The sequence below is a fragment of the Paralichthys olivaceus genome, chromosome 14 (assembly GCF_024713975.1).
Source record: "Paralichthys olivaceus isolate ysfri-2021 chromosome 14, ASM2471397v2, whole genome shotgun sequence".
Taxonomy (NCBI): domain Eukaryota; kingdom Metazoa; phylum Chordata; class Actinopteri; order Pleuronectiformes; family Paralichthyidae; genus Paralichthys; species Paralichthys olivaceus.
Window position 1 is genome coordinate 14,595,762 of NC_091106.1, and position 22,547 is coordinate 14,618,308.

The window sequence follows — 22,547 nt, forward strand, 5'->3', positions numbered from 1 at the left end:
AGCTCAGGGTTGAAACAGAGTTCAGCCAAGTTGAGGATTGTTCTTGTTTGTTTTATCAGTGGCGTGTACCATATTTCCCCATGAAATACTACAGCCGGCAAGAGATACTGCCAGGGGAGCAAGAAAACAATTGAACACACATTAATGATTTACAGGTACATATCTGCTATAATGCCAACACAGACGGAGGTAACTGAGAGCGGGATCTGATGGCATCAATGATGCTGCCTCAGATAACACCTCAATCATCAACTATGTATGGATCTGGCAAAAGATGTAAGATGATGTCCCAGTGAGAGTCGACCATTTGTTTTGGTCTCATGGAAGAGGGACCAGGGTTGAGTCAGGAACCAATGATGGGTCAGAAAGACTCACATTTATCCAGGAGAAAGTTTTAAACAAGCGTGTGTGCATGCTCTGTCTGTGTCTACTGTTTTTATCAGTAATCAATACCTCAAAAATATCTTTATTTTCAATTATGCAAAACCAGTAAAACCTCACATTAGAGGAGCAGGAACAAGACACATATGTGACCCAGATGATAAATTGTAATTTTTAAAGTAGGTTCCTCAGGAACCTGCTTTTGAAGGGGTCCTGTGGGAATTTTAATCAATGAACTTGTGCCAATGCTCCAATGTCTAATCACTGAAGTTGTGTATGTTAAGGTTTGGGCTGTGCATGAAGTATGGTCTCATTTTTTCTTATTAGATAACTCCAGAAAAATGATAGTGTATTATAAAAAAAATTAAGACAGAATAAGGAAGAGGGAGAAAATAGAACAAGTGAAATAAATTGTTAGTCCATAAGAATATGTCAAAAACAGTTTTAATTCTAAGTGCCTTCTTTTTATGCTTTTGATGTAGTTCTTGATTTTAAAAAGCCAAAAGTGGTCCATCTTCCAAAATAGTTGTATGAAGAATATAAGTTTTTTTTATCCTGAAAATGAATTGTCTGGATGGAAATTCAGTGGTTTAGACTGGTTATAAGGCATCAAAGAGGAGATTTCAGATCAGTTTTGAAGCTTTATTTTGTCATGGTGACTTGTGGATAAATCAGGTGAACAAATAGGTTCAAATCAGAATCTAGATTTTCCCAAAATATCCAAGTCAATACAGGAAGAACAAGCTAAGTCGAGCCAGTGGATAAGGTATAACCCCTGTATCTAGGTATCCATAAAAAAAAAAGTAATCACGTGACCACAAATTAAGGCAGTGTAGCAGATGGTACTCTTTGACTCAAGCACATGGAGAGCGCAAACCAGAGCAAAAAAACTGTTGTCATGCAAAGTGAATTCATCATGTTACAAAGGTTGTCAGTCTTGTATCTTCATCAAAATAGATATGTTGTTGACATGATTACATGTTGATTTTAGTCACTGTAAGCTACAAAACAAGGCAACAGACTTAACATAACTGTTGATCTGAGCTACTGTTTGAAACACAAAATGGTGGTTGTGGGGTAAAACGAGCAGGTGATGAGTTAAATTAAACCAATGGTCAGTCATTGTTCACTGCATTCACACACGCACATGCACATACACACATACATAGACATGCATACATACACATACAAACTATTTGTGTCACTGTAACAAGTTCACGCTGCTGTTTGATCACTGTTACAAGTGTTACAATGTGAATGTACTGAAAACATTGTTGACAAAAGTTATATTTAAGTCGCACAAACATGCTGTGTACACAAAGTACATGTACACATGTTCTTTCTGTAGCTAACACAAAGCTCACAGTTTAATCCTTCCCCAAAATGTTAAAGTAGCATGTTAAACAACAGAGGGCTCAATTTAACCCATTGCTAAGATCATTTTACCCCCACCTTGGGGTGAATTGTGTGAAAGGACCAACTTTATTGTTCTGAAACCATAAGAATTAGATAACTTGTTTTAATTTCCACAGGTAACCTGAGGCATATACAGTCACTATTGTTTGAAACAAATACACTTCTGTTTTGCAGTAAAATCATCAAATGTAAAAGGTGGCTTATCTTACCCCATTCTCCCCCTACAGCTCTGAAACATGTCTAGATAAGCAAATCATAATCGTACTAAACTAAGTTGTGCTGCAGCTTAAATGTGAAGTTTTTTAATTTATTTACCATTAAAACAATAGACACAAATTTAGCGAAGTAAAAATTGCTTTGTTAATTACTTTTCTGTCAGTGTTTTGTCGTCCACCATCCTCACGGTAACCTGGCAAAGACTGAACTGCTGTAACAACACAGTTTAAGTAGAGGAGGCTGACTGATTGGACTGCACCATTCTGCTGTAGACTGAAGGGGGTGTTCTCAGGAGCCACCTTGATCTGGGCCACAGTTGTTTAAAGAAGACTGTCTTTTCTCCCCTGCAATAATCTATGGACTGGCGCGCATGGACTATATAAACCTGTGGTCAAGAGTTAAGCTGTGTCATTTGTTCTGAGGAAAGTCAGTATGTTAAGGTCTGTTTAGTTGATTTATGAATGTATTTAAGTTCTGTAAATACTTTGGGTGAATAAAACCCTTGTTTTTCCACTAATCCCTGTTCTCCTAGTTTCTATGCTGACTCTGGTCCTTCACAAAAGTCCCATTGTCCTTATAGTTATATATAGAATAGAATGCCTTTAATGTCATCACACAATGAAGCATGGTGAAATTACAGCAGCTACCACTGAAAGGTGCATTTACTAAAAAATAAATAAAATATAACAATAAAAAAACATGTTTACAGGACGTTAAAACTATACAAAATAGTATATAATATATAATTTATAACTGAAAATCCATCCTAAACATTGTGGTGTAAATAGGGTGATAAAATAAATGACTCAGTTGTCCTTTAGATAGGTGTATAAACATTATGTACAATCAGAAATATTGCAGATAGATGCTCAACACAGAAAAGGTGTAATGCAGATAAATAATATATAATAAAATAATACTAAATAAAACAGCACAAATAAACAGTGTTTCAAAGTTATATTTAACATAAAGAGAAGAAACAGTTTATTGCTCATTTTCTGCCTTATTGTGTAACATAGACAGGAAGTGGCGTCATGCTGTTTTGAACGCTGTGGGCTAACATCAGCAGGAACCTGCAGCCTCCTCCTGAGACTGAGCTGCTTCACCTCCGCTTCTTCTGGGGAAACTCTGAGCTTCATGTCTCCATAACTTCTGCTCAGTGAGTTTCACTGCATCACCACTTGCTCCTGTGTGAACAGCAGAGGTGCGTTTAGCTCTAAGCGTTAGCCGTGAGCTAGCTTACACTAACCACTTAGCCAGCGCTAGTCCGTTAACAGTCCACCGCTATCTCCCTCTGAGAATACGAACATGAAGGTGGACGCTTTGCATTAATGGACGATGGAAATGTTTCAAAAATGCATTTGAGGGGAAGCTGGATACACAAGGTGGATAGTAGCGTACGATGCTAGCTTCACCGGGGCGTTATTAATGAGCCATTAGCTAAACCATTAGCTAATAACAAACATCTGAGTAGCTGTTATGCTAACACCGAGCATCAAAAACAACGTAACGAGGTTAGAATGCTACTCTACACGTGTGAGATGCAAATAACAGTTTGTATACAGTTAGTACTTCTGTGCACGTTGTGCTTAGCTCTGTGAGTTGTGTGTAAGCTTCGTCAATAAGTTCTTTTAGCTAATTCTCAAAGTAGCTTCTTCCATGTTACTTCGAGCATCACTCAGGCGTGTGGTGACTTCTGTTGAAATAATATTAAATGTACCAACGATGGTGTTAGTGCCGCAGAGTTAACGCATCCTGCATCTGTGACATAAGTTACAATGCTGCAGCGTCAGAGAAGCTTTCACAACCAAGCTTTCATAAGCCTGAGCCGGTGCTGGACCATATTTGGTGGCTGGAGGACAGCTGCTGTGTTATTTAAGGTTTGCAGCCACTGTTGCTCATTATAACATCCTCTGCTCTGCTCTATCCCCAGCTCTTCATCCACTGCACAGCAGGAGAACACCATGGACCTCCACAAGATCATCCACAGCGCCATGCACGAGTTTATTCAGACTTACATCCCCGATGCAGATCTCAGGTAAGCAGTTCACCATCTTTTTTCCCTGTTGTTTATTTTATCCTGAGAAGAGGAATGAAGTTCAGTTAGTTTAACAGTTGCTTAGAAGCGGTTGTATGTACTCCCTTCTTTGTACAGCAAGCATGACATGAATATTAAAAGATGGATTACACTGCAGAAATCTACAGGTTTTTGTTTACAGCACGTTCGTACGGAAGCTACTGAATCTTATTGTCTGTCCAAGCTGACATCTTCATCAGAGTCTTCTTATTATGTGGCACCTCCTTGATAACATTTATATTCTTTAGTTTTAATTTATGTTCTTTCCAGTGTCAAGTCTGTCATGTCTTAGAAACATCATCAACAAGCCAACTCACTTGCTGTGAATTATATCATTCGCATATTTTTGAGAACGTTTACTTGGGGGGGCTGAAGGGTAATGTCTGGAGCAACTGACTCAGACATTTGTGTTTTCGCATAAATCTCCTCTGGAAAGTTTCAGTAAAACATCCAGACTTCAGCACATCTCTGAAAACAGCAATTGTTTTACCTTCATCGCAGCACCCTGGATGATGTTCTTTTGTCATACATCACTGGAGTCCTGGAGGATCTCGGTTCCCAGCAGAGCGTGGAGGAGAACTTTGACGTGGAGGTCTTTGCAGAGATGTTAGAAGCTTACATACCTGGTTTTGCTGAAATTGACAGGTAAACAGACAGCTACACCTTTTTTATCTGCTCTGAAATTTGTTAGAGTTAAAAATGACCGAACAACATTACTTGCTCATTTGTTGTCATTACAATTTTTGTTTTTATTTTGCAGTGTAAAAGTCTGTGAAATGATGTTCAACCTGGCTTCAAAACTAGCCTCTGCTCGGACCTCAGGTACTGCATTTGTTTTTGTTCCCTGATACAAGATCTTACCAAATGGTTTCCTCATATTCACAACACTGGTCTCTCTCTGTCTATTCACTGCCCTGCCCTTTATCATACACTGGAATTCCTTTTTCTTCACATGAAGTCAAAAACAATGTGTGGAAAAAAACTGTAACTCCTCAATCAGACAAGTTGTTTTTGAGAAAATAAGAAAACAAAGGAACAGAGATTTGTTCATTTATCGTTGGTTTGTCAAATGTCATCAAAACAAACCAACATTGCTGAGCATTGACACTCCATTTCAATGATAACATTAGCATTGAATTTATTTATTCTAACTATTTTTTTGCCTTTTTAGCTGATGAAGACAACGGTGTGCCTAAACCAAGGACAGATGATATTTCATTGAAACTCATTACCCTGCCCAATGAACCTCCACCAGGTAGAGAGGCACAGTGCAGAGAAACACCAACAGAGGGCGCCACTGCCAAGGTGATCACTTCAGCATACATGAGCACATTATTCTCCTTTTCTTGAAGCATTAGGATTTTTTTATTACTATGATTTAACTTGTAGATCATTCCTCTCCTGCTGTTGGTGTTGTTTGAATCCACTTGAAATAGAGGTACTAAAAATGAGTGTATGTCCAGGGACCAGTGTCTGAATGGGAGGCTCAGGAGCAACACCTGCTGGAGATGTTTCCCAAGTGTAGTCTGTCCGAGGCTCGTAGTGCCCTGTCCATCGCCAAAGGAGACATGGAGGAAGCTGTGCGTCTTATCATAGAGGAGGATGTCCAATTCAGCCCCACTCCTCTTAATGTGAGTCTCTGCTACACACAGAATCTCAGCCACTGTAGACCCCGTGTGTGTGTGTACAGTCTAATTTGAAGCTGTTCTGTTTTCTCAGGTAAATCATGGGAAAAGTATTTCTTCACTGGCGGACCATAAACTTAAAGAGAGCATCCTTGAGAAGTAAGTGAGACTGTTCTTACCCTTTGGAGAGGGGGATGTAGAGTCACTTCTTTGTTTCAGTGTTTGAGACTGTGATCAATCTCCTCAGGTACATGCATGTGGACAGAGAGGATGACAAAAAAACTCACCGGCCTGTTGCCCCCAAAGATGTAAGTCTCTGGTTCTACTCCACATTTGCCGTGTAGCTTTATCAAATGTGTTTCATACAATGAAACTTACACATTGTGCTGGGATTTCTGCAGGCTCCAAAGAAGCTAGTGCGCTACCACGGTAACCAGGTGGTCACCACAAAAGGCGAGAGGTATCAGCTTGTGAAGACAAACGAGACAGAGGACATGAAGAAGACATATGTCAACCTCAAGCCTGCACGGAAATACAGATTCCATTAATGATGAGCACAGCAGCGTAAGAGCAGCTACTGACAATATTGTTTACACTGTTTTTCATTTAAGTCCATTTAGCCTGAGTTGGTTTGAGTTTTCTTCCAAGTTACGGAACATGTTTGTGAGTTGGTGTCAGTGGCTTATTTTAAAAGAGTTACCATTATACGCCTTGGTTACATCATGACATTAATGTTTTTGTTCTATCCCGGTTTATTTGGTTGAGAAACATTTGAAATGTGGGATATTTTGGTGGGGATGTTGTAATTTATATTCTAGTTTCTGTAACAGTCTAATCTATCTACATTTCGCCATCTCAGCAGGTCTGATGTTGCACTGACGTTATTGTCCTTCTTTTCCAACACATAACTCTTCATTTGTATTCTTGTTTTTTATTTCTTTGATATTGTATTTTAACTTAGTACAATCTAGATTCATAACTCAAATAAATCTGTTTTCCTTTTTGTAAATACGCTCTAGTGATACTGTAAAATTTAAGAGTTAGTTACGAGTCACAGCTGTTTTTTATGTACATATTAAATCATTGATGCCAACTTTATTTCAAATTCTATTTTTACATCATAGAGGAATAGTGCTGTGAAAATGTTTGGTCGGGCCTTGTGGACAATTTGTTGTGCAACAAAATCATTTTCAGATAGAATGTATCAGGAGTCATCACCTAAGGGTTTGATATGTGGACTCCATTGGTTGAATAACATCATTTAGTTTAAATTGAGCCAATTTATCCATATAACTTTGAATAATGAAGGAGGTTCTATGTTTCTGAGGCAGTGGAGAAGTCTACAGGAGGAGGATCACAGTTCTGAGTTGTTTTTATCACCTACTATCAAACCACGTAGAGGAAACAAAGGAAGAGTATGTGATATGCAAAAGTGTTATACTATAAACATTAGTTTTATTATTTATCATTTCTAAAATGGGGGGAAAAACAAAGATTTTAACATATTTGTTTGTGACACAGCTTCAGTTTCTCTTATTTTCAAACACCTTAAATTCAGTGTTGTTACTCTCTATCAAGAAAGTCTGTTAATTCATTTTCTTGCACAACAAATTAAACCATCACAGCACTATACATTCTGGCATAATGAAGAAGACTGTGGTCGCCCCTTAAATATCAACGAAACATGTGGCTGGAGGAGTTCGATTTTAAAGTTCACTCCAACAGCATTGTCTTTATTTTTGATATCGACCTTTAGATTCTCAAAATCTTATGTTATGTGTTTATCGTGAGGAGACACTGTTGTGTGATTTCAGGGTCACATGATGTTACTGAAGCCGTCTTTCATCTCATGTGTTCAGTGAATTTTGCTTCGCTTGTGAGTGTTGGTCGTGGAGTTTCTTTTTTTGATTATTATGACTGGGTCCTTATTTCTTGTTTGTTCTGTTTATATTAGAATAGATGGTTGTTCAGGTTTTTCTTTCACTAAGATATACCAGTTGTTTATTCCCCTCTGCATCTATTCAGAGGAACTATAAGCTATTGTTTTTGATTGGTGGTATAATATAGTTGTCCTGAGTATAGGTGTATCACAATCAAGTGTTTAAAAAGATGTGTTGTTACTGATACTTGTCATTATCAGCAGCAATGTGGTCTTTACCAATGCTATGATGATGTTACTATAGATCATGGAGCAGGTTTACTGGAGCTGTTTGGTCACAACTGCGTTTTAACCCCTCGCTTTGAGAAACCGCTGATGCACACTTTATAGTAAATAAATACTAACTTTTGTAGACTACCATTCACGTGGTTTTCTTTGATTCATTAGGTGCTAATTCAAGAGAACCATGCTATCACCTCTGCCAATGTTTCCATGTGGGTTTGTTAGCAGGATTAAGCAAAAACAACTGGACGGACTATCACGCAACTCTGGAAGGATGCAGTGTAGGTCAGGGAGGCATGACATTTCTCACGGATCCATGATTTTCACTTCCTTTCACATTGTGGGATTTTCCACAAGAAATAATGAAATGTTTATGAAAACAATCAGACATCTGTAGAGTGTTAATATCTAGATCTGGATTTTGTGAATCAAAATATATTTTCATTTGGAGTGATCTTTATGTTTATTAACAAACATAACTTTCAGCTACAGCAGAACATATATCGTTTGCCTGTTTTTACTGTAAACAGTTTGCAGATATCTGATGCAATACATATAAATGGAATATGGTCATAAAGTGGCCAATCAGCCTTGGCGAGGTATGAGCTCTTCAGGTACCCTCCTAGTTTTATAGTATAAGACCTCCCCGCATCTTTCAGCAGTTATTAGAAACTCAGGGTCGAACTTTGCAAACAAACTTTAATCAGAGGAACAAGCTGAACACATACTGAATGTTCAAAACAGAAGGCCAGCAGCCATCAATCAAAAACATGCCACCAGCTCTATGAACTCTTGTCACTCTCACAGGTTAAAGCTGTTTAATGCCAGAGTGAAAACACTTTTGTAAAAAAAAAAAAAAAAAAATTCATGTTCTTGCAGCATTTAGTGCCCTTTCCATGTCAAGCAAGGCACACATAGTAAACACAGTTAACGTAGCAACAGAAGAGATGAAACATTATTTTCAGGTAGCGTAAAATTTTCTACATAGAAAAAAGCACTGTTGAATTATTGTGCAGTTTTTACCTGCACATTATCAGCAAGTTAATCAAAACAAAACCATTGAAAACCTGTGTATTGCTGTTGATTTAAGTGCTCGGATGTTATTATTTTTAATGCATCACTTGCTGATTCATACAATGTCACAGGAAAATAATGATATACTGGATTATGTTGGTTTGCTGCATACAGCACGGTGTATGAAATTATCTTTCCCTTTCATTTAATGTACATTTTCACAACAGCTTTAGAGAAAGCAAACACATTTTAAGATGCACTCAAGACTCCTTAGGTGAAAATACGGCTGCGGGAAAGTGAAGACGAGTTCATTTCTGAGGATCTAAAGTGATTATTGGAGCATGTGCAGGTTTTCATCTGCAGTTCATCTTTCATACACATTACAGTGTCATTTAATCCCAGATCTGCTGCATTTAATGCAACACACTGAATATGTATTGTAGAAGTATAGTGCATGGGCCAGACACATCAAGCTGAACATGCAACTGCAAACGTGAACACTAGATGGCGCTTTTATGTTGCATTGCAATGGCTGAATAAGAGCGAGATTCCAGCAGATGGCCCTGCTAGTTCAGACAGTGAATAACATTTTAACACAAACCATCATTTAAGCAGTTTAACAATCAGAACAGTTCAAGAAAACATCACCTGTAGTTACCTGAAGTTTCCCAAAAAAACAGTAAGTTGTATTTTTTAAAGTCTTAAATTTGACATTTGCAACTAAAATTGCAGATTGTACTTCATTTATCTTCGGTGTCCCCAGACCTATTACTGGTCTGTGGGAAAACATGTCCAAAAAGTCCTTGAAATATAAAAGAAGCAAGAGCATAAATAAAGCACAAAGCAAACACTGGGCTAAAATCATTCAGCAGCATCAGCCATCATTCCTTCAGCTCGATATATAAACCCTCTTTTTGAACTCCCAACACGTTTTTGATCATATTCCATTACTATGTTTTATCACTGTGTCTTTTCTGTCTTTGCAGCAGAAAGTCTTCACTGATCACTCACAGAAACCATGTTGTTAAAATGCAGATCAAACTAATAAATAAGGACCTGTTGTGAATCAGTTGTGAAGCAGAGTTTGTGATAAAGACGGAGAATATAATTACGGCCATTCCACATTGACTAATCAAGCCACGACTGTTTTTTTTTTGCTTGTGTATAGCAATGTCCTGCATTAACTGATGTCTACTGAGTTTATAATTTATCCATTAGTGGTCAAAATGTTGAGGTTGCTCAAAAGGTACCGATTCCTTTTACTGTCTGGTTGAGCAAATACACCAATAACACCCATTAGCCTGAATCATGAGTGTTGACAGAAATCTGAATCACAGAAAAACAATCTCGACTTGAGGCCAAAGGTAAAATTAAAAAAAGACCTCTTCAAGTAGGCGCCAATTCTTACGAGTTAGGCAGGAGTTTCTTCTGTAATCATCGTATTCGCGATGACAATGGCACTCGGAGATGACTCAAGCGGAATGGTTCTCAAGATGGCCGCTTATTGCCATGCAGTGACGCGTAGCTCCACAGTCAGGATGCGCATGACACACGCAGCAGTCTCACTTTCACACATTTCCGAAGGACTGAAGTTAACAGTTTCAAGGGTGCGGGGGGGGGGGTCTAACTGAAATCCTGGTCGTATCGCCCCTTGATCATGGTTTTCAGTAAGGGTCCAACCTGCAGAGACACAGAGTTCTTGGTTAGTTATTACTTTATAGAGACAGATCACATTGTTTTATTCGTTGTCCCACACTGCATATATCGTTCCTTTCTACTAAAATCAGGTAAGCCATAAATATTCACAGTAATTGGGTTACAGGGAGGGTCAGCACACCCCAGGGATGTCATCCAGCAGGTGACCTAGATGCAGATCTGATTTGATGTTCTAGAAACTGGCAGTGTGACATTCATGTGCGACTTATATAATCAGTACACTGATGAGGAAAGAGACTTTTTAAAGACAGGATATAAAGTGTTTTTACTTCATGTGGGTTTCCAAGAGCTTCTCCCAGCATCTTCTCGATGTTTCTCATGATGGCCACCTTCTGATGAGCCCTCAGTGGGTACTCTATCCTCTTGGGGGTGGGGGCACCCTGAGCAAATAAGTCAATCAGGTAAGTGTCATGAACAAAATAAAAACATAATCAAATTTAAAGTAGACAGAGTCCAAGTGATTTACTTTGTACCAGAAGTTTACAGTGATCGTCACTCCACCGTTCAACAATGATTCAATGTGATGCCACCTGAAGAAAATAAGAACAAATTAAATAAACTTCACATTTTCAGCTTGTCAATTTTTCTGTAACCTACACAATACAAATAAAACATTTAATATGAATGCAACCACAAAACTGTGATGCACGAACAGTCTTCAAAGTTAAATTACAAATCAGAAGTTGCAGGAAAATGCTGTTTTCCTTTTGCTCTTGGTTTCCCAATCTAAAATGGGTTTGTTGTTTTTTAAGCCAATGTATTTTATTCTAAATATTAAAAGAAATCACGGAAGACTAATCTGCTAACTGAGCTGTTACATGTCACACTGGAATCAGAGCGCATGAAAGCACATCAGCTGACAGTGTATCCAAGAAATTCAATTATCAGCTGATTTAGTTCACGTTGAAGCAAATCATTTCTATACACGAGCCTTGTGGATGTGTTTCTTACCAGTACATGGGAATGTAGAGCACATCTCCTGGGCCTACGACAGCCTCATAGCCAACAACATCTTTAAAACTGGGGAACCGCTCATTATCAGGGTTATCAAAATCCACCTGGAAATGAAAAACACATTCATTACAAAAATGAAACACACAAAATAAGATGAACACACAATGGTTTGATTCATTTCTTCTTCTAAATCGCTAACATGCAGTTCACGTTATGGGTGGATTTGTACTTGTTTTTATCTTACTTGGCTCTGTCTGTCACATGGGTGGTGCACAGGATACGGATAGAGACACTCAAACTGGTCTGGGGGGAAGAGGATGCATCTCTTATGTCCTTTAATTTGTGCAAAGAAGTTCTGCTGCTCGTCGTAATGTGCTGGTGTCACATTCCCTGTGGTGAGAGAATATTCATAGGATAAGTAGTTTTACTACATTCCTCGTGCAGTGACTGACTCCTGTCAAACTTTTTTATAAACAGTCCATGGTCAGACCTCTTACCCTCCATGCCTATGAGCAGCAGGTTGGATGTCAGCTGTCCCCAGCTTCTCTTGGCTTGCTGCTTGTTGATCCAGTTCCAGTTGAAACCGAGGAAGTCAACAACTATCTTCTTCCCTACTGTGTCATTCAAGGTCTGCTGCAGGTATACTCTAGAGAAGCACAAGACAGAATGTGTAAGGCATTTTTGTTTATATATATATAGATATATAGATGTGTCTGCAGGACATAAGTTTGTTTGCAAAGTATCACCAGGTGAATTAAAGAAAATTTGAATGGCACACAGTAAAGACTTTAAAAAACATTTAAATTCACATGATCCTCCAAATTGTGAGCCACATTCCACACACTCATGAATATCAGTCCCTTATTTCTGATTGTTTTCATCCATGAATTATTCTCTGAGAAATAAATAAACTGTTAAAAATGACCCCTTATCTCAAAATGTAGAAAGTGAAAATCAAAATCTCCTTGATCTGCCACTTGATCCAGATCTGCACCAAAATAGAATGGGTTCTTCCCTCACCCATATTGCATCCTTCCACTAAATTATGTTGCAATCCATCCAGCAGTTTTTGTGTAATCAAACAGACAGGGGTGAAAACATAATGGAAAGAAAAGTTCCACTGTGATTGTTTCAACAAGTCAAACAGCGAGTTCTCATAATCAAGGGATTTGTTTTACGTGCAAAATGAACAGGACTTGTCTGAAAAACATCTTCAAGGACCTCAGGAGAGTCCAGTTGCCTTCGTGCTGCACTTACAAATACCGTGACCTGGGAGCCTGGGAGACATTCCAGACATTTAGTAAGTGATCTGTGTCTGAGTGGCCAAGTCAGGTCACAGGAAGCAGCTCCTGCCCCGACTCTCCTGAGTAAATGCATAGTCATTTGCACCACTTTCCTGAGCTGCGTTACATTTCAAGAGAGAAAACACCCTTCGCTGTCAGACACACCTGCAGCAACATCACATCCTGGTGCTCAGGTCTTATCTCTGTTTAATACAACAGTGCAGAACTAACAACTGAAATATCCTTTTTACAATGAACCCTTACCTCTCCTCTCCTCCCATTTCCTCCGTTTTGTGCATTTTATCCACAAACTCGGAGAATTTCATTTCCAGCCGCTGTGACTTGGGGACAAAGTTCTCATAATTGGCCATTTTCTTCTCATCGTAGTAAAGGAATTTGTATTTTTCAGCGATGTAAACAGAGAAGTCTCCATTTCCAATGTTCTCCTGCAGGTATGCAATGTCCCATTTGAGCGCTGGATACACAAGGTTTGTGTCAGTTAAAACCACCGGTTCCTGGAAATGGACAAAGGGCATTTTATAACAAACTGTCATACTACAAAACAATATATTTACTGGCCCATATGCACTTAATAATGTTTTAAACTAATGATGGACTGAGGATGTTCATACTGTGTCATGATTATAGAACTGCCTACATCGCATTGTATAATATTATTGTATTTTCTTATCCTTTTCAACTACGGAGGATCAAGAAAGGTATATCTTATCTTCTGGGGTATTTTGGCATAAAACTGCAATTTATGGTTGTACTTTAACACATAATGCTCGGTTTCAGTAAATGGGTGCACAAGAATTTAAACTGCACATAAGTACCGTTTGTGATGGTTAGATCTTGATGCATCACAGTTTTCAAACTAAATGTCCACAGGACTGACTTCTTTATGTCTCACAAAGAAAGAGGAACGTGACCAACAGACGTGAACGCAGCACATCCTCACCGCCAACAGTGCGTGGCACGCGGATGTGCGTGAGAGGGCTACGTGACTAACAGAACGTAGAGCAGTGAGCGCGCTCCCGCTGCGCGCCCGCCGCGTGCCCGCCGCTCACTACTCCAGGTTTCACTTTCGCCGGAGCACGCGAGGAGTGTATGCACGTGGGCGCGCGCGCGCGTGTGTGTGTGCGGAACCTTGGAGTTCAGATGATGAAGGAAACCCAGGTTTAATAACTTCACTGTGGTGACATGCAGCGACTGTGGCTCCACCTCCAGGTCCCTGTTTACTCTGTTTACTCTGTTTACGTCTTTGTCTCTGTGTTGAATGTTAAATCATCGTTGTGTCGTGTGTGTCTTAACATATGTATTTTCTTTAACATGGACTCAACATCTTTTTATTTGTATCTATATTATATGTAAAGCACTCTGAGCTGTAACAAACAGACAAATACAACAAATACAGTTTATTATTATTATTATTATCATCACTCTTCACCCCAGGCTTCAATTTGAACAGGGATTGTTTTAAACAGGTAACTAACACAGTGACAGTGTATGACCAAACCTGTCCTACAAACATAACATTCTTTTTTTGATCCGTTTTAAAGTCTATATGTGGAACCACTGTGGTGACTATAAGAATCTTCTGCCCTTAATAATTATTCATATTTGCATATTCCAGCTCTGAAGCAAACTACTCAAGCATTGAAAATTGTATAATTCACATTTCACTGCAAACAAAATTCTAATTCTATAAGCGACACAAGCTCATGTTGCGAGGAAGCAGCTGCAGTTCAAATATGTGAAAATGTTTTTCACTCCTCTTCAGCCTCATCAGGATTAGTTTACAAGATGGTTGTGCTGCTGCTCTCGTAAAACATTTCTCGTGAGCTGAAGTGTGTCATTCGTTAAAGTGCAACAGCATTATTAAATTAAAGTGGAGCGATATGTCTGTGTACACTAACAATGACTAGATAGAGCAGAAAGGGATTGTTTCTACTCATACAGAATGGAATTTGCTAAGTTAACATCTCTTTTGTCTTGAGTGAGTCACACTTCACTACAACCTGATCTCTGTGAAGATAAACAGATTTATCTTGTATTCTTCTGGGCTTTTATACTGTTTATATACCTTTTAATGTTTTATGTGTTTAATATTTTATATTCTTCTGATCTGTACTTTAATGCTTCTGTTATTTCTGTAAAGCACATTGAAGGACCTTTGTGTACCAGTAAAACTAGTATTTTATCAGTCAGAACATCAACACAGCTCCATAAAGGGTTGTTTCTTTATTCAACCTGTTATATCTAAACTTCGAGTCACATGGAAAACTATCCAAAAATAGACATAATGAACACAATATAAAACTTGCTGTCAGACAAATTAACTTTTTTTCCCAGCAGAATAATAATATTTATTTATCTTGTATTTATATAGCACCTGTCAAGACACCCAAGGTTTATATGTGTCAGTGGGGACAAAAAAATGAAAAGAAATGAATAATTCATGTCTGTGAGAAATATGAGGGTGTGGTTCCATGGGTGTTGTTTCTTCAGAATGAGACACAATAACAAATTACTATTTACAGTGTCATTCATTTCTACAGAAACCACGTGTATGATTACTCATAATGGACACATCTCGATATTGACTCCTCATTGATCACGATGTCTGTTGGTTTGTGATCTCAGTGGTGAAAACAAAAGTACTTAAGTGACCTTTCAGAGCAGACAGCTCTTATTGGACTCCAAGCTGCTTGCTTTAATTTGCTAACATCAGGTGCAATAAAAATACTTGAGGTCTTTTACTCCCTCAGGTGTTGGCTTGTTCGATTTGACCTGTGACTATGGCTGATACTGTCCCACCTTTTTCTTCTCAAGTCTAATTATTTATTTCTCTACTAATATCTGATCCTAACAGTGACAGCATTAACCTGTGTTCTCGTGCTCATGAATATAGGTGTATACATGCTGTAGAATTATTATTCTGTTAATGGTTTTATTGACTGCTGATTGTCAAGCAAACAAGTTGATCCAGGACACTGTTTATTTTCTAAACTCACCAGTGGCGCTATAGTCTATTGAAGTGCAACAGGTAGATAACTCTCCTGGGAGAGGCTCCAGCTGCCAGACGCTGAATAAGACTGAATGAGGTTTATGTCCCTGAGTGAATCAAATTAACGTCATGCGTCCGTTCCTCTTTTGTCAAAGGCGCTTTTTAACCAACCTTTGCGCAACATATTAGTCATTAGAGTAATACTATCCTCCAGACAGGAGGTTGTTGTCTCTACTCCAGCACCTGCACATTAAAATCACTGAGTCTGCATTGCTGTTTCCCCCTAAAGGTGAGACGGGGGAATGAGGCAAATCCACATCAGATCATAAACAGCAGAAAACCTGCTGCTGATTGGGTTCTGTTCATTCCAGCTGTGCTGTGATTCTGTCAACAGATGTTTTCTAACCACATGTCGAAGTCACCTCAAACTACCTGAAGCAATGAAACTGACTGTATTAACCTTTTATGGCTGGAATCCCGATGGGCTTTGTAGTTTTATTTTGCTGTCATTCCCAAAACTACAATAATGTGTTTTTTGGGTTATTTGTAAAGTCAAAAAGTCAAATGTCAAAAAGTCAAAATACTGCTTACATGTTCTTAAAGTGTAAGAATGTGATGCTTTTTTTTTTTGTAAAAGGCGGTTTTACAAATCAGAAATTGAAAATCTGAGTAAAATGACTTTTCAGGACATTTTCTTGGGCGCCAGCAAATACTGATGAACAAATCTCAAGGAATAATCGATTAATCGAGATAATAGTAGTTAGCTGCAGCCTTAATAAAAGTTCGCTTCACCTTAGGTGTTGTCACTACTTGTACTTTCAATTTCACAATCAAGTTTACTCTCATACCAACAACGATGAGTGTGTTTTAATCGTTGTCACGCTTTCAGAGCGCTGGTTCGTTCAGATGGTTCATTAACAGAACATGTCTGACATCCTTCATCTGACAGGTAGATTGTGGAGAGATGAGGTTTCTGTCTCATCGGCTTTACCTCGTTGTCGATGAGCTGCTCAGCCCGCGGGTCCGTGTGGGACAGTCTGGGAATGGCTCTGGTGGTAAACGGGTATTTTCGGAGCTGAGACTCGTCCCAGTCTCGGCTCTGGACGCCGGGGAAAGCCGCGGCGCCGCCTTCGCTCGCCGCCGGATCGGGCTCTACCACGGTCGCTGCTGCCATGGCCGTCGAGCTGCGCCGCTCAGCTGCCTCCGTCCTCAGTGCTGTGAACCCACGAACGCCGGCTCCTATTCCGGACTCTTCCCCGGACCAGGCCACGGACTCAGAATCCCGCAGGTTTTCCCATTCACGGTTATCACGTTAGCGGAGGGAGTGTGCGCGGTCCCGCCGCCTGAAGGTGGAGGTGTTTACACACCGTGTTGACAGCAGACAAACAACGAGAGCGAGCCAGAGTCAGGACAACACCTCCATCTGTCCGGGGTCAGAGCTTCACACAGCGACACCTACTGCACCGGCTGACTGCGTGCATGCTGCTGCTGTAGTAATATGACTCCACCGCTAGAGGGGGCAGTGGTAGAACAGTAGAGTCAAACAGGCAGAGATACATAGCGAAGTAGTGAAAATAATAAATAATAAAAGTTCGTTGTTACGGCCACAACAACAAACACTGTTTTGTCTCAACCCAGCGACCGCGACATGAAACAGAACACCAGCCACAGCCCTGACCAAACAAAGAGTTTAACTGATGAACACTGAGAGAAGAAAGTTTGTTGGACCGACTTAAAGAAATACTTCAATTGTAAAAACTCGAATGAAGTTTGCATCAGTTTGTATGGACACAGCGGATGACTTTAATATGAACAAACTTATTTCGTTTGAGTGTTGAAGTATATTTAATATGTAAATAACTTTCTTTTCCAGTGTACTTTATTAAAGTGAGTCTATAGTAAAAAGAAGAAAAAGAAAACCTCCTGTTGTAGCAATAGGACTCCACAGCTAGAGGGAACAATTGTAGTTTAGTTTTTCAGAAACTTCATGTCAAACAGGCAGAGATACATTTTGTAGTGAAAATCATGTAATTTTTTAAAAAGTACCTTGACAAACACTGAAAAGAAAAAGTTGTCGGTCCAACTTGAAAAAAATACTTCACCTATAACACTCAAATTAATTAGAACAGCTGATGACTTTAATATCGATGTACTTAATTCATTTGAGGTTTAAAGTATTACAGTGTGAATTTTATTCGGGGAACAATTTTCTTTTCCAGTGGACTTTATTCTACAGTAACAAAAAACTCTCTAAATATTTGTTTTGATTTGGCTGCATCATCAGGAGAATGTGGACATTTGAATAGAAAAATATTTATACCACCTTAAAATGATGATATCAGCATTTCTGCATCACCATAATATAACAACAAATATTAGCATAGCACTCCCGGACCGTGTCATTCTCCATAATAAGTACTTTTACTTTTGAAATGAATTAGATTGGACAACATACCCACAAAGGTCCCGGTTGGACTCAAACACACAACACTCCAGTTCATTATTTAGCTTTGACTTGATAAGACAACCCTGATGACATCTTTAAAATTGCAGTTTTTGTTTAATCTACAGATCAAAGTTAATAGCAGGGAAATACTTATGCCAAATATATGTGTTTTAGAGGCAGAATAGTATATATTTGACTGTGGACTAGGGATCTCAAAATCACATTAAACATGTGAAACTATAAAGAAAATGTAATGAAATTAAATGCATGAGAGAATAAAAGACCAAGACCTTTAAGAAATAAGTATGAAAACACAGAAACGTTAATTGCAGTAGAGACCACATGGAAACAGTAAAAAGACGTAATCTCATCAGAAAACATATTCAAATCTTGTCGATCAGTTTAGTTTTGAGGCACTTGCACTTAAAACTTTTCCATTTTTTACTTATACTGCTTTACTTATATTGTATATTTTATGCATATCATCAAACATCTATCTAATCCCCATAGTGACAGATTATTTTTCACAGCATATAATATATGATGAATGGTTATAGATGAAACTATACAAATGGATGTAAAGGGGTAAAAAAAAAATCATACTTAACCATCTTTAACGACTGAATCACTGCTCAATGCATCAAGTGATCCAGTGACAGGTCGTAATGACACGTGCAGGGTTGATGCTGTTGTTCCCGCTCTCTTTGTCTTTCTGTTCACTGAGACTGAGCAAACACTTTTGAAACACTGATCCAATATTTACCTGTGGCAATCATAGCCTCAGCATTACCCCATTGATCACTGGCTGATCATTCTTCACGAGATAGCAATGCACACTGTACCTTGCACAGTGGACTGACCAGTTTAAACTGGCTCGTTCAGTTCAGTCAGTATCAGGCGGGTATTGAACTCACTGGAGTTCAAGTTATCAATCACTTTGACCCATCATCGTTTGATTGATTCATCAGTTCTGGTTTTTCACCTCTTGATGAAAGTTTCAGGCTGAATTGTTGCTCAACACTACAAATACATTTCCTATTTTACTTCTTAAACCTAGAGCTACATGTTTTCTCCTGAGTCATGCTTTATCAGCAGGTTTCCACCTCAGGGACTTGTCCAGGCCCCCTGGGGAGTTCCCATGCTCCTTGTTTCCTGTATAGATCAGTGGGTTGAGCTGAGCTGATCCCTGTGATGCTCCGCTCCTCCCCATTCTTTGCAGATACCAGGAGATTGACCACCCTGTTGAGCCCCGAGAAGTCTGTATCTCCATCCTGCTGATAGCGGCAAACTCATTCACCACTGCTGCCTTCTCCCCTGCAGATGGACTGCTGTCAAAACAAAGACTCTGATGTTACACTGAAAGTTTCCTGGTGAATGGAACATCCAGGTTATCGAGCCTGCAGCTGATGGAATAAATCCACATGTAATTGCACAGGTTAGGACAGATTTCCCAGAGTTTTGTCGACCACTTTAAGAGCATCTACACTCATCTGTATCGGCTTTCTCTCACATTCATGCTGACCCTCGCCCCTGTAGGTGTTGTAGGTCCAGAACCCCTAAGCCTTAAATCCTATTAGTCAAGGATTCTCTGAAGCATTATAAGTCGTTTTCCCATCTTTCAGTGATTGCACTATCACTCAGTACCTGAAAGAAATCAGCCTCCTTTGTGTGATTTATTTCTCCACATTAATTATACGTCAGAGCTGCAGGTTAAAAAATGTAATTTAAACAAAAATGTTAAATTTCACCAAAATCCAAAACTTAAAACATTTTTTTTAAGCAACAGTATAATAAACAACATGTACATGTTTTGTCAGTAATCTCTTTGTTTCTCAGTTCAAATGAATTCATTGCGTTGTGGGAGAAACCATCTGCTCGAGCCCCAGATCTTCCTCTGAGGTGTCGCCTCTCTCACCGTCACCTTGGGCTCATGTGTGCCTGCAAATAGGACGTGGCAGGGCCGGGCCGAGAGACGGAAGTTCAAACCCCTCGGTCAGAGGTCGTGTCACCCTCTTGGGTTGAGGGGAGAATTGTGTGTCTGAGTCATGATCATAGTTATGTGCTGTTTCACACACCTTTATAACCATTCAGTTCAGCTGGGGGTGCGTTCGGGGGAGGGACACAGACAGAGACAAGTGTGAGAGAGAAAGATGCTTGTAAACCTCTGGGGTTCTGGGGCTGTCTCGTTGTTTATGTGTATTTTTAAGTTTAATGTGTGATTATGATGTGCATTTTATTAGTTAATTGCTTTTCTTTTCTTTTTTAATCCAGCTAAAGTGTCTTTGAACATTGTTAAAAGCATAAATAAAATGTATGAGTATTACTATTATTACTGTAGTCCATAAAGTTTTGTACATAAAAACATACCTTTGGTTACAGACAGTAAATCACAGTACAATGGAGTAAAGTGTCAGTGTTACAGTGGTAATCTTATCCTATGTAAACATTAACGGAACCTACAGGCAGCACCTGATGATAGGTCTCCAGGGAAAAACTCCATCTATACCTCCACCAAGGAAGTTCAGTTGTTCATTGGCGTTTGCTTGTTTGCTAGTTTGCAGGAAAATGCACAACAAAACATTTGAGGATCTGGTATGTGTGAGATCCAAGAGCCAGGAATTTCTTTCACTCTTTTTTATACATTTTCATTGATTACTCAGGGAATCATCCTTGGATCTTGATGAAAAACATACTTATGGGACTGATATTTATGAGTATGTGCATTTTGTTGCTACTTAATTGAATTTAAGGGGACTGTTGGGCCTTGGTGGAGGAACGTGCTCTTCTGAGAGCTGTTCTACTTTTCAACTGAGCTTTATCTTGACTGAGTAAACAGTCAGTGTCACAGACGTGTTAAACCGATGAATATTAAAACTGGCAAACAAGTTTTTCTGTGGAGGTTTCCCACACATGAACTGGCTGCGATGTCAGCAGACTTGCCTTTGTCTGCTTATATTTACATGTGGGTATCAGGAGGACATTTTCTGCTGAGGATGAACCTGTGTTAAAGTGTCATATATGAAGTTTAAAAGTGCTTTTGTTCATTTGAATCCATAAATGTGCTCGTACTTGTGTCAAATGTTTTACTCTTCACTTAAATAAATCTAAAGGCAATGCTGAAATGATTTCGAGGTTTTAAAATCTTTCTTGCCACTAACTACCAAGTACTAATTCAAATGTTTGTGTTGCCTTTAGAATATTATAAATGAACATTTTGGATTTTGATGTGCTGCTGTCTTGCTCCCTGATCACAGTAAACTGCAGAGCTTCCACAGAGCTGCGGGGTAAAAGCTTGGTATGCTGGTTCTTTTGTTGCTGAGAGGGTTTCGCTGCGTGCCAGGCAGAGCAATCCAGTCGGGCCACAGGGGTCACCAGAGGAAGGAGGAGTTTTGATTATGATCATTATTTGGTAAATAAGATGTCAACAAGGTGGTTCCTTGACACTTCATTGAGCAAAAGGAAGAAGGTGCAGAAATGAACGCCCCCTTCTCAATGGGACCACTAATCTGCTCTTTCATGTCCCGTCTCTTCTGAGGGGTCTCGGCCTCAGCTGCCATGTGCTAGTCCGCCTGGGCCTGGCACCTCTTACTCGCAGGTGGGGTGAGTATCTTGGCAAGCATGTGTTTATAAAACCCACTTGTTTGGGCACAATACTTGAACTAACTTCTTTTGAGCGAACAGTGTGAATCTGTGCAAAGCCTTTTCCCAAAGTCCTTTAGAAGGCGACGGCCCATTGAGAGTGGAGAAGAAGGGATTACCTTCCTCGACAGTGGTGCATTTCCGAGAGAGCTGATTAGCTCTGCATTCATTGTTAAATCGAGCAAAGGAAGGCCCTAGAGGAGTGAAAGGATCCAAATAGGTGGGCCCAGAAATAAAACAGCCGCAGGAAGCCCTGCACAGGCAACCCAAAGTTTTCCCAACATTTCTTTTCCCTGCTCCTAAGGAGGTGCAGCGTGAAAAAGGAGATTAGCATACAAAATTAGAGGCGGGATGATTTTAAGGGCAACTTGCCTCATGCCCTCCACCCCCACAGCCCTACTCTGTCTGGACAAAGTTAATTAAACCAGTATTAAACAGTAAAGAAACTTCCAAGCACTCAGGAGTTAGGGGGCTCTTTGAGGATTACCATGATGAGGGAGAGAACGGGGAGGTATTTGTTGAGGCGAAATTGAGAAAGGCGTGATGGACGGAAGAGTGCGCTGGAAAGTTTTCCATTCTTCTTGTTTTGGCCCCAAAGTATCCTAACCC

At 39.5% G+C, this 22,547-nt stretch overlaps 2 protein-coding genes and 1 long non-coding RNA gene across 6 annotated transcripts; 2 read left to right on the plus strand and 1 right to left on the minus strand.

Moving 5' to 3' along the window:
• Nucleotides 1-3,018: 3,018 nt before the first annotated feature.
• On the plus strand, nucleotides 3,019-8,014 carry cuedc2 (CUE domain containing 2). 3 transcript variants are annotated; one of them, XM_020098231.2, is made up of 9 exons: nucleotides 3,019-3,217; nucleotides 3,947-4,051; nucleotides 4,592-4,735; nucleotides 4,851-4,912; nucleotides 5,262-5,395; nucleotides 5,554-5,721; nucleotides 5,810-5,874; nucleotides 5,963-6,023; nucleotides 6,117-8,014. In XM_020098231.2, exons 2-9 carry the CDS (start codon nucleotides 3,978-3,980, stop codon nucleotides 6,261-6,263), a joined length of 855 nt encoding a protein of 284 aa, XP_019953790.2. In that variant the 5' UTR covers nucleotides 3,019-3,217; nucleotides 3,947-3,977; the 3' UTR covers nucleotides 6,264-8,014. The 3 variants fall into 3 exon arrangements, with proteins under 3 accessions (XP_019953790.2, XP_019953799.2, XP_019953782.2); XM_020098240.2 differs by having other exon boundaries at nucleotides 3,034-3,172; XM_020098223.2 differs by having other exon boundaries at nucleotides 3,182-3,527.
• Nucleotides 8,015-8,557: 543 nt separating this feature from the next.
• Nucleotides 8,558-17,300, minus strand: hif1an (hypoxia inducible factor 1 subunit alpha inhibitor). 2 transcript variants are annotated; one of them, XR_002203202.2, is made up of 8 exons: nucleotides 16,845-17,300; nucleotides 13,108-13,358; nucleotides 12,058-12,206; nucleotides 11,805-11,950; nucleotides 11,558-11,664; nucleotides 11,080-11,136; nucleotides 10,876-10,986; nucleotides 8,558-10,570 (listed from the first exon to the last, which is right to left on the minus strand). XR_002203202.2 is itself a non-coding variant. In XM_020098208.2 (8 exons), the coding sequence occupies exons 1-8, from the start codon at nucleotides 17,025-17,027 to the stop codon at nucleotides 10,514-10,516; spliced, it is 1,068 nt and encodes a 355-aa protein (XP_019953767.1). In that variant the 5' UTR covers nucleotides 17,028-17,300; the 3' UTR covers nucleotides 8,558-10,513. The 2 variants fall into 2 exon arrangements, 1 of the variants encoding a protein (XP_019953767.1); XM_020098208.2 differs by having other exon boundaries at nucleotides 11,073-11,136.
• Nucleotides 13,877-17,713, plus strand: LOC138413628 (uncharacterized). The gene is made up of 2 exons (XR_011246034.1): nucleotides 13,877-14,073; nucleotides 16,803-17,713. It is a non-coding gene; the product is annotated as an uncharacterized lncRNA (long non-coding RNA).
• The last annotated feature ends 4,834 nt before the right edge of the window (nucleotides 17,714-22,547 follow it).